This window comes from Odocoileus virginianus, chromosome 4 (assembly GCF_023699985.2).
Source record: "Odocoileus virginianus isolate 20LAN1187 ecotype Illinois chromosome 4, Ovbor_1.2, whole genome shotgun sequence".
NCBI classification, from domain to species: Eukaryota; Metazoa; Chordata; class Mammalia; order Artiodactyla; family Cervidae; genus Odocoileus; species Odocoileus virginianus.
The window spans coordinates 57,905,593-57,917,803 of NC_069677.1; the positions used below are offsets into that span (position 1 = coordinate 57,905,593).

The 12,211-nt window shown below is 41.0% G+C and overlaps 2 protein-coding genes across 14 annotated transcripts in view; one reads left to right on the top strand and one right to left on the bottom strand.

Moving 5' to 3' along the window:
- Window positions 1–10,087, top strand: part of LOC110149206 (ceruloplasmin) — a 57,139-nt gene extending 47,052 nt beyond the window's left edge. For both annotated transcript variants that reach the window (XM_020911593.2, XM_020911611.2), the window contains 2 exons: window positions 5,148–5,252; window positions 9,646–10,087. In XM_020911593.2, coding sequence (XP_020767252.2) covers window positions 5,148–5,251 — 104 coding nt within the window. In that variant the 3' untranslated portion in view covers window position 5,252; window positions 9,646–10,087. The remainder of the gene's footprint in view (window positions 1–5,147; window positions 5,253–9,645) is intronic.
- The window catches only part of HPS3 (HPS3 biogenesis of lysosomal organelles complex 2 subunit 1), a 60,857-nt gene that overhangs the window by 21,442 nt on the left and 27,204 nt on the right, over window positions 1–12,211 (bottom strand). For 6 of the 12 annotated variants that reach the window (XR_011487324.1, XR_011487325.1, XM_070466608.1 and 3 more), the window contains exons 11-16: window positions 11,327–11,560; window positions 10,162–10,347; window positions 9,643–9,831; window positions 8,175–8,282; window positions 4,065–4,271; window positions 3,335–3,425 (exon numbers count right to left, since the gene is read on the bottom strand). Coding sequence is in view for 7 of the 12 variants with exons in the window: in XM_070466608.1 (XP_070322709.1) it covers window positions 3,335–3,425; window positions 4,065–4,271; window positions 8,175–8,282; window positions 9,643–9,831; window positions 10,162–10,347; window positions 11,327–11,560 (1,015 nt within the window). In the remaining 5 variants the exon portion in view is untranslated. Of the gene's footprint in view, window positions 1–3,334; window positions 3,430–4,064; window positions 4,272–8,174; window positions 8,283–9,642; window positions 9,832–10,161; window positions 10,348–11,326; window positions 11,561–12,211 lie in introns of those variants that run through there. The other 6 variants (XR_011487326.1, XR_002317399.2, XR_002317410.2 and 3 more) reach the window with 5 other exon arrangements.

Sequence of the window (12,211 nt, forward strand, 5' to 3'; positions counted from 1 at the left end):
GCATGTGCGCACACGCATGCACACACACACACACAGGGCATCCCCTGTTAGATCAAAGAGAGTGAAAGTCAAGTCGCTCAGTCATGTCCACCTGTTTATGATCCCCTGGACTGTAGCCTGCCCGGCTCCTCCCTCCATGGGGTTTTCCAGGCAAGAGCACTGGAGGGGGTTGTACTCCCATTTCCTTCTCCAGGGGCCTGTCCCCACCCAGGGATCGAACCCAGGTCTCCCGTGCCAGGTAGGCACTTTACCAGCTGAGCCACGTGGGAAGCCCTGTTAGATGCCATTTTCCTAAGTCCGTTCCTCTCTATTGTGATTTTCATGCTAATAAGCATAAATCTGTTTTGGAGACCATTTCCTTTTTTTCTCAAACTGCAGACTGTGTTCTAGTGAATACTGACTATCAAGGGAATCAGTAAGCATGTTTATAAAGGTGACTAGTTTTATGACTTTGCTTCTCGACACACGCGGCCCTCCGCTGGGAAGGAAAGGGAATGACATCTAAGAACAAGGTCAAACCTGCTGCAGTGCCATTCTCTGCTCGCTTCTTACACGCCTGCCACTTACCCTATTTGCAGAGTAACTGAAATAAAAAATTCTTGCTCAGGTATGTGTGCGTCCATCCAAAGCCAGCTGTCTAAAATACACAATCTAAATCACCCCTTACACAGGGAACGACATGCTCTTGCTGCTAAAAAGCTAGTGAACGGTATGACAGGAACATATCCCTGGCTCTGGAATCAAGATAGACTTGGGCAGGCATCACTCATCGACTGACGCTCTGGGTGACTTTGAGAAAGTCAAACTCCTGAGTCTCAGATTCCTCATCTATCATGTAGCGGTACCACCTACCAGCTTCCAGAGTCCTTGGAGAATTATTTAAAAGACAATGATGCAATCTGACATAGGGACATAAAACGGAATCTATTAATAAACAATAACTACTAACTAACTCGCAAAACTCATGAAAATTATTAATTAATGATAATAATTTAATATTTAATAATAATAATTTAATAACTAAATTAATAATTTAATAATAACTATTAAACTCATTTATTTGGTCTAAATGTGGAACCTGTAGGAATAACCTAGATACAAAAAGCTGATTTGGGAACCGCTGTAATTATAGAGACAACAAAAATCTTGCCTCTGCCCTATTCTCCTCTTCTGCCAATTAGTGAGGGGCTTATACAGGTTACAAGAACAAGGTCAATATCACAAATCCGTAGAGTACTTTGAATCCTCCAGTGTGTCTAGCAAATATGTGTTGAATGTTGAAAATGGTTATCTCTGGCTAGTAGACTTTAAAATGGCTTTTTAGACTTCATAGTTTACTACAGTGCTAGAACTTTTACTAAGAAGCGCACTTCACTGACTCAAAAATAGTAATGTGTTTCCTTGAAGCACATTAAGCCAACCACCACCCCAGTTTTAGTGCAATGGTTCTCAACAACTACAGTGTTGCCCCACCCCACCCCCACCCCAGGGACATCTGGTGACGGCTGGAGACATGTCTATTTTACCTGGGCAAGTGTTACGGGTATTTAGTGGGTAGAGGCCAGGGATGCTGGTAACATCCTAAAATGCACGGGAGACACCTACACACAAATTATCTGGTCCCAGATGTCAGTACTGACAAGGCTGAGAAATGCTGCATTAGAAAGTAAGAAATCCAAGCTCCTAAGTACATTGGTGGTGGGTTATTATATTAAACTTTATATATCTATATTATTATATTTATATTAAATCTTATTATATTAATAATGGCATATTATTAATATATAAATCCCTGATCTCCATCTCAGCCTTACCATCTTGCAATTTTTGCCTAGCATTTTATTCCACAGTCAGTCCTGAACTCCTCATGAGTCCCAGGCACTTGAAAAACTGGCTTGCTTCAGGTTTACTCAGTAGGTAGAAGGCATGGAACTCACCTCCAATTCTAACTCCAAGCCTGGTCTCTTCTGGATATACCACTGGTGCCAACATAAAGACAACCGCCACCCCCCCCCCCCCCCCCCCCCGCCCATAAAAACGGACTTGGTGTCTTCCCTTCAAATCAGTAACTAGTTATAGACTCTTCCTACGGAGAAGCACGTCGCTGGCAAGGAAAGTGTGAAATAAAAGATGTTAAAACACGATGCCAGCTCTGAAGGTATTATAATCTGATAAAGGTAAATCACACACAGCACTAGTTCTGTGAGCCACACACACACTATATGCACATGTGTGTGAACACACACATATTTAAGATACAGAAAAGTGGACACGTGGAGGAATGATTATGGGTAAGTTACGGGTAGAGAGTCTGTGAATGTGGATCAGAAAAGGAAGAAGGAAGAGTCTTGCCTAAGATAATGACACTACTGGGGTGTGAAGATGTGAGGTATCTGATCCAGAAAGAGATCCACTGACAAGAATAATCAGCTGAAAATTATGGGATAAATTTGATGCAGATGGGACTGGGCGATCAACCACCAGACACTGCTGCCTTCTGAAAATGAGAATATCACCCAGAGAGATGGGTAGGACAGGTGGCATGAACATTCCTCCTTGTCTTCCCAGTCACAGACACACATCTTTACTTAAATGCGGATCTCCAGAAAAATACACCATCCAGTGGCCACTAGCTTTGCCTAACACTTTGAAAGTCAGTGACTTCAGGTGGAAAACACAATTCCCACACTGTCAACTTCTAATATTTTAGGCACATTGATATCAATAGAACCATACCTTTGTCATCAAGCCAACCATTAACAAGTGATATTAACACACAAGAAACGAGAAACAAGACCATATAGCTATCAATATTTATAAATGACTGTAAATTATAAAAATTCAAACTGTAACTACCTTTGCTATAAAATACTGTGTAATTTAGAGATACTAAGCTTCTAAATCTTTGAGAAACTTATTATTCCTCAGTACTTGCTTATAATTATGACTAATAATAATAAATAATCTTAATTTCCTACATGAAGTAAATTAAGCACCCAGACCATTAATACAAAATGGACTTGTCTTAATGGCTATTCCAATTTTTAAAATACTGAGGCTGGGAGTTTCTCTATGATAATCTGTTAAGTGTTTGAAAAAATTAACTTAGAGGAATCAGCTCTAGAGCTAAAAGAGATAAATGAATATCAAATGTGGTGAGAGGGAGTGTATGAATGTTAAAGGTTAAGCTCTCCAGGTGATTCTCAGACCCTCAAGCTCAGACCCTCTTCACCATACTTGAGAATCACATGAAATACACGAGAAAGCAAGGTTTCAGCAAATTATGTAAATGAAGACTCTCAAATTTATAATCAAGCAAAAAAGATTATTTTACCTTTTAGTGATGATAAGTAAAGTTGATATTTCTCTCCACCACATTTTATTCTCTGACAAAGTTCAGGCAGCAGTTTTTTCCACCACAAAGTCTATCTTGGGAAAAAATGAGTACTTTTTAAGTTTGATGCATTTTACATTCAGATTTACAACAAGAAGAAAAAGACTGTGCAAGGAAGGACAGGGCAAAAATACATCAACTTGGTTAAGGCAAAGACTTTGAACAGTCTTCTGCTTAAACTATAAGTCAGATTTTTACCATGAAAATCTTAACAATATGTACACTGTACATACATATATACACTGTACATATATATATACACCACTATTTTCAAGAAGAAACATAGACGTGTCTTGTTTTCATCTCTTAGGTAGCAAGAAAGAAGGAACAAAAGAAAAAGTTTTAAAATCAAAAACTCTTCTAATCTCTAAAGACCAGATAACCCACAAAGGATTTTCTCATCATTTATTATGTTTTCACAATCTTCAGATAATAGCGGACTTCTCCGAACAAGAGATTTTTAGTGAAAATAACATACCACCACAATACATGTTAACAGCCTCTGATAGTACTCAAAACATATAACATATTAAACATACATGCTCTTTTGAGCCACATAGTCCTGTGAGGTTGGACTGGCATCATCTGTCCCTATTTTGTAGACAAGGCAACAAAATGATCATGTGATTATCACAGATAAAGACTAGAAAGCATAACCTGAGACGCATACCCGATTCTCCTCCTTCAGTTCGTGGTTAGCGTACGGGATGACTGCCTCCGGGCACCTCTCTAACAGACTGTCTATGCACTGCTCATACGCTCTCAGACGCGTATGACACAGGACATGGACACTGAGGCCTGCAGCAGTCTCCTCTGAGAGTGGCTCCAAGAATGGGATGATGGAAGCTATGTCAAATGAAGGACCACATATGAGAGACTATGAACAGAAAAGTGAAATGTTATGGAATGAGGCACCCAAAACACTGAAGCACAACATACCAGAAACAATTTTTTAAAAAGACTAAATCTCACTTGTCAAAAAAAGAAAAAAAAAATGCAATTTTAGAGCACATGCCTGCTTGCTTTGATTGGACTGCGTACTTAAATGAATGGGAAAGCTTTAAGACTTTGTCCCAAGGACATAATCAACATGGTGGTCAAGATTTATGTCCAAGATGTTGAACTCAAGAATATCCATAATATTGAAAAACTAGAAGAAATCTAAACATTCATCAAGAAGTGATGAGTAAATGAATTATGGTACATTCAAATGATGGAAAATTTTGTAGCTATCAAAATTGTTTCCAAAGGCAGTTAAGGACAAATGCTGCTCATGATCAAATCAGTTAAAAAAAAAATCAATACAAAATTATATTCAAAGCATGATCAATTCAGTAAAATCTACATAGGCACATGCCTTTGGAAGAGCATTGAAATTTGAAATAGAAACCAGTTCACCGTATAGAAGGGCAAAGCCCACTTTTGCTTTTTTTTTTTGCACACTTTTTCCAAGGTTTCTATAATACGCATGCACTATACATAAACCAAAAATAAAATCTAACATTTAAGAAAACTAAACAAGCCAAGAACTAATAATTTGTATCAATACTATTTGCTGCAAGCTAAATGACAGAGCAGTTGTTATTTCAGTATTCAGAACGTGACCAACATTTCACTTCTAAGCATTTAAACTACTAATATTAATACTACTTTTGATTATAACACCAAAATAAGCTCTGCTTCCCCTTTCTTCTGGATAAAAATGAAATGGTCATATCCTGATTTTCTTCTTCTTTTATTCTTTTTACCACAGCATCTTCTCAGACTCACAGGATAATGTGGAACATGAACTATCTATTTACAGTCAGCATTATGATTTTACTTCAAACATCTACCAAAGAACGGCTAGGAGAATAAGGTTGGTCTGTTTCCTTCCTGCAACATTCACTTTCATCTGAATAATTTTCTGACAGTAACACAGCAAATATGAAATAAGATGATTAAAATGAGATGAGTCAAAGCTTGGTACAAAATGGGTTACCCTGGAACTTTTAGATAGTTGAATCCATATCATCAAGAGGTTTAAAAATAAGAAACACCAGACACGGAATTCCCTGGACGTCTAGTGGTGCGTCCACTGCAGGGAGCACAGGTTCCAATTCCTGGGTGGGGAATTGAGATTCCGCAACTGCTAGATGTGGCCAAAAATCAAAAAACCACCAGACAACCAGACATGCATCACTGGATGAAAAACGGCCCACGGGTTACTGCTACTCTTTGAAATACTCGATGTCTGCTTCTCACCAGTGTGTTCCTCCCCCCCACGCCCCAATATTGGAAATGGACTCTCCACCCTCAACACAGGCCCTATTTATTCCCTTTTCTGATCTCCTTGGGACTGGAATTCACAGAATTCTCTACACAATCACACCCGTGGCTCTAAGAGGGGGGAATGGCAACAAAGTGGAGGGGAGGGGACCGGGACAATGCTGGTAAAAGGCAGGCATTACTAGCTACTGTGTTCTCAACATAGCAGTGCTTTTTTTTTGGACACATAGAGGATTTGCAGATTGTTTTTAGTTAATTTTTGCACAAATATACTATTACAACGTCTCTGAGGACAAGAGACAGAGACACATTAAATCTTGTGTGCTGGTGAGTAGAGGGAAGTCACATAATTTTGAAAAAACCAGGTGATTCTGAACCTCCTCATTCCGAGGAAAAAAGAGATGAGATCTTTTTGTTTCTTGATAGTTCTGTTTTTTCTAAATGACAAGATTGATTGATTGACCCCAGATAATTTTAAAAAGAGTTAGAGTTAGGAAAAGGATGTAGAAAAATTTAGGCTAACTGAACCTTCTATCCCATATCAATAAAGACTCCCTTTTAAATACTTTAAAATGGATTCTAAAGGTCAATGAATTGTACTTTTTCAAGCAGAGATTTTTAAGTATGCTTTGAAGCTTTATAGGGGATACTTAATAGCACATATTATGACTTTAAATATATAATTAACACATATATTCTAGGAGGGCAAGGTTGTGCCTGCCTCATTCAATGCTATACATCAATCACATTTATAGTTTATGATCAAGGAATATTTGTGGAATGAACCCATCTGAGATTTAGCCCTCAGCAGCCTCTGTATCATAAGGGTACTAGAGGTAAGAACCTGCCAGAATTTTCTTTGGCAATTTTTTTAAAAAAATGTAAGTAATTCTCTATCTGGAGACATCATAGGCTGTCTAGAGGCTAAGACTAAGCAATACGGTCTCCAGAGTTTCCCTTCCTTACCTCCACTCCCAATTTGACATTTTGGTTTCTAAAAGCTTGTAACTACATTTACATCAAGTTCCCAGCATAAATCAGGGGCTGCAAAAAGGCCAAACCAAATGACGAAAATGTACAGAGGCAGCTGGGCATAAGGAAAACAGATGCCAGACACTCCACCTCTGGACCAGGCAGATGGGAGAGGAGCGTGGCAGACAGGACCGCATGAGCCCTGCATAAGCGGGGAATCCACTGGGGGGCCCACCCCCAGGTCTCAGGCAGGGAGGGCCCAGGGTTACAGCGGAACCAAAGTTCCGTTGAGTTTTTCAAAGAGAAACTTGAAACTCAAAACTTCTTCATTTGAAATGTCAACTTTCACGTGTTAGCAGTTACTCTGCACAGACCAAACACAACAGATATGAGCATCATATTCAGCCCTCAGGCCACCGACTCCATCAAATAAAACCACATTCCCATGCAGCCCAGCCCTGCCTACCAAGTCAAATGCGCACTTCATTTCTCACTTTCAGTCAAAACACTGTCAAGGTCAGAATTCTTGCAGGATGGGCTACATTCTCTTGATCATATTTCTTACTTAAAAAAAAAAATCTGGGGCACATGTGTGCCCGTGGCTGATCCATGTCGATGTGGGGCAGAGACCACCACAGGATTGTGAAGTGACTGTCCTCCAATTAAAATAAATAAATAAATTTTTAAAAAAATCTGGGACTTCCTTGGTGGCCCAGTGGCTAAGCCCCAAGCTCCTGGCGCAGGGGCTTGAGTCCGACCCCTGGTTAGGGACCTAGATCCCAAACGCCCCAAGGAAGACTGAAGATGCCACGTGCTGCAACTGAGACCCACGTAGCCCAATATATAAATTAATAAATATTTGGGGGAAAAAGATCCTTTAAGGAACCAGATAAACTGGCCATTTTAACCTATTTCCTATAAGACAGATAGGAGCACTTGGCTTGGGCTAGAGGCCTAAACTGTATGTGAAAGTGAAGTCGCTCAGTCGGGTCCGACCCTTTGCGACCCCATGGACTGTAGCCCACCAGGCTCCTCTGTCCATGGGACTCTCCAGGCAAGAATACTGGAGTGGCTTGCCATTTCCTTCTCCAGGGGATCTCCAGACCCAGGGATCGAACCCAGGTCTCCCGCATTGTAGAGCAGACACTTTAACCTCTGAGCCACCAGGGAGTGAATGCTAAAATTTTAAAAATTAATTAATTACATTAAAAAAAAGTGGGTCACAGTGAAAACACCATGAAGCATTTGCTGTACTTTCACTTCACAAAGCATTTTCAAACACATTCTGAAAACGAGGCAAGACTGTCACAGGACTTGGTGAAGCTCACTCGCCCACCCACCAGCAACAAAACCAGCCTTCCCGTCAGCAGTTTCAGGCAGAAATAGCAGGAATTCCCTGCAGACCTGCTGAGGAGGCCTCATATAGATCCTGTCGCCCAAATTATACACTCTCAGTTAACCGGACAACCAGAAGCTTACCAAATTTAAGTCCTATACTATAATACACAAATTCATAAGGAAAAGAGGCATCTTTATTTACCTGTAATTTTGAAAGGTCTTCCATATAATTTTTGTCGACTGAGGATTCGGATGAAATTAAGATATTAACCCATGGATTGATTAAGCCATAATGACTACAGGTGTTTATCTAAAATGTAAAAGAAATTTATTGTAAAAAAAGTACAATACAACAAGGTTTTCTTCATCCATCCCATAAAAAGCAAGCAGTCTCCAACCTTCTGCTGTGTCCCAAAATTAGTTATACATTTTCTTGGGAATGGGAAGAAAGTCTCAGAATGTATTCTCCTGGAAAATGTTTCAGCCTTGCTGCTTCTTACTGAACAAATCTTTACTAAATATTTCCTAATATTTTAACTTTCAAAAGGGTGCAAAGAGGCAGTTTCTAACAAAAAGGGTAATACTTCTTTTAAGCTAATTACATTAAAAAAAAGTTAATAAGGGACTGCCAAGGTGGTCCAGTGGTTAAGACTCCGTGCTTCCACTGCAGGGGGCACGGGTTCAATCCATGATCAGGCAAGTTCTGCATGCCATGCAGCGTGGCCAAAAAAAAAAAGTTTTTAACAGTAACATTGAAAATGATTTTTATTTCTACTACTTTCCTTGGGAGGCAAAACCTCTTCCATAAGTTCTGAAGAGAATTCCCTTGAAGACTCCCTTATTCAAGAAAATCCGCATCAGCCTTGCATCCGTAAGGGGTGAGGGGGCTTCCTGGGCGAGGAGAACAGGGAGCCTAACATCTGAGCTGTCAGAGCGGCCCAGGCTGCCCAAGAGCTCCGGACTGTGCAGCCGACAGGAAGCGGAAGTCCGGGGAGGAAGTCCCCCCGACAGGCCTCCTGCAGGTCCTCCCCCAGCAGCGGGGTCCGCAGGTGTCTCCTCTCATGGTCTACTTCATGACCGTCACCTAAGGGGGTGCAGATGGGTTTGGGGGAAAGCCCTATTCTCCACACTTCGGCCACTGAGGTGCCACTACAAGGAAGTAATAAAGGAGTGGCAGGAGGCGTGCTTTAGAATATAGAATTTCAAATGCGGATGTCACTCACAGGCAAGTTATAGGTGTGTTTTTAACTCCTGCTTAAAGAAAGAATCTGGTAGGACTTCCCTGGTGGTACAGTGGATAAGGATCAGCCTGCCAGTGCAGCGGACACTGGCTCAAGCCCTGGTCCAGGAAGATTCCACGTATCGTGGAGCAGCTGAGTCCGTGCCCCGCAACGACTGAGCCTGTGCTCCACAGCACGTGCCCATGAGAGATGCCACTGCGGTGAGAGTCCCCTGTGCTGAAACAAGAAAGCAGCCCCTGCTTTCCGCAGTTAGAGCAACCAGCACACAGCAGTGACGATCCAGTGCAGCCAAAACTAAAATTAAATAAATAATAAAGTGCAAAAGTCTGGTAACACTACGTTTGATGTTATACTGCTAAAAATAAGCGTCATTATCATAATGTATAATGTACATAAAGTTTGATTCACTGTACTTTTCCATTATCTTACCAGGTCCTCTGATGTTCTCAATGGGGTGGTGTCAGGAGGCTGCCTCTTCGATAATCTCCAGATGTACTGTGATGTGAGCTTGAAAAAAAGTTCCTGAAGCACCACATCTGGGAGACAGGCTACCAGCTGAGCTTCCCAGAAGTCCACTAAGAGCTGAGGGATCCTGTCTCCGTCTTTTCCACAAAGCACCTTGAGAACAGTGAAACAAACCCCTACGGCTCAGATAAACATAGTACTGATAAGTCACAGCGGTCTGCACAGCACTCCATCATGTGGGCCATGTGCTCACCAATTTACCCCACTAGCGTTAGTGCCACAGAAAAAGCTAATGTAAACATTTCAACATACTCCAGGTTGCATATTTTTCAAGAAACATTTTTTTAACCTGCACTTTTTTAAGTGGTTATGTGTTAGTCTTATATTTCAATAAACAAATGAAAACTTGCTTCTCTTATTCTACTCCTCACTTCCCACCAACTTCATCATGCCACCCAAAATAACATGTTCAAAGTGACAAACCTTAAAGAAGGCATCTGCTTCTTCAATTCCAATTTTGTTGTTCTTCTGTAAGGCCAGGACTGAAGCCACAAGCAATCCAGGTTGAGTCTCCTTCAAGTGAACCGCAAACTCCGTTGGAACAACCTGTCCTTTCCTCTGCTGAATCAACAGCCGAGGTTCCAGAATGAAGCCACATACCAACTTCATCTTCAGATTAAAAAAACAAAATTTAAGAACAGAATATATATTGCATTCATCTTGGAAATACATGGTACTGCATTCAAGAGTCACTGATAAGCCATTAACAATTTATTGTAATCTCAATTTTTAATTACAAAGACAATTCTAAGGACATCATTAATAACTGTCTTCCTAGAAGCTATTATTACATAGTTAAGCATCAAAGTGTCATATATTATAGACAGCTTTAAATTTAGGTCTATCTAGGATTCTTCAAAATTATGAAAATTCATCTTCCTAGAACTCTACCCTTCAAAGTAGAGGACGTCTCAGTGTTGACTTGCTCTCCTCGCCATGACAAAATGTGCCATTTGAACAGCAATAAAGAACGCCTGCTCTTCTTGGTTACAGCTGAGAGATAAGCACTCCACTAATGCCACGTCTGCATCTCTTCCTGGACCGATTAACCTCTTCGGCCCATGTCCCTCCGTGGCCACTCTTCCAGGGGAAGCCAGCTCTCCGATACACCATTCAAATGCCCAGTCTTTCACAGTCATTTGTGATCTTCCCAAGGGCAGGCTATTTCTGCAACTGCCGGGCGCCTAAGGCTCAAGGTTAACATCCCACTTGCTGTACTTGAATATACATCACTGCTCTGTTTTTAGGGACACACCCCACACCTCCTCAAGCCAGGTCACACTGTCGGCTTCGGGCAGAGCCTATGCGCTCTTCAGTACCAAGCACTGTGCTCTGCATGTATCTGACACTAGGTTGAAAAGTCTTTGGATAACCCTAGCTACCATTTATCATTTATTATTCTTTTTCATTTCCAAATCCAAAGCCCAGCACTCCCACTTTGGGCCACTTCCTTTTAATATAATAGTAAGTCGATTCTCCTTTACCACTAAGGAAAAATGAGCCACACAGAAGCCAGAAAAAAGCTAAACACCTCGAGACCACCGGGTCCTACATTAGCTGGCTGTTAATACTAGGTACGGCACCATACCTCTGAGCGGCTTTTCATTTCATTCCTGTGCATGTCAAGATCTCCCATTTTCAAAGCCATTGCTGCCTTGGCCAATGTCACTAAAACGGATGAAAATCCAGAAGTATCCAGCTTCCTTAAATATCTGAGGGCAGTTGAAGGATCAATATTCTTCATAGAAGGACTACAGAGAATATGCGGCAGTTGCTTTGGCTCAGCCACATAAAACATCTGAACTACTTTTGCTGACATTTCCTTTGGTTGAACGAGAAATAAAAGGTCAGTCAGCCAATAGAAAGCAACAAAATCAGCAAAAAAAAAAAAAGGATAAAAAAGCAAGATACAACATTCCAATTAATATAAAATGTACTATGTTTTGATTTAAAAAGAGAGTTGATGATGATAGCCTGGGAGATCTGAGGTGACCTAAAGTGATCTCTTTGTACCAGGTTGTGGCCAGTATTTCTAATACTAACAGGTGCTCAGAAGGAGAAAACAAATACTGGATTAAATTCCACTCAAAAGTCTGTTATAAAAAATTACTACTTAGTACAAAATATACTTATATTTAATACACAAAATATACTTACTACTTATAGGAGAAAATTTCATTTCTCTTAAAACCTTAAAACATTTGGAATCACAATACCCAACTCTGCATATTTGCATTCAACTATTTAAAAGTACACGAAGGGGAGGACTTCCCTGGTGGTACAGCAGACAAGAATCCACCTGCCAACTCAGAAGCCACAGGTTCAATCCCTGGTCTGGGAAGACCCCACATGCTGGGAGCAACGAAAAGCCCGCGCTCCGGAGCCCAAGAGCTGCAACTCCTGGAGCCCAGGCACCCAGGAGAAACCACGAGAAGCCACGTACCACCGCAAAGCACAGCCTCCGCACAGCGCA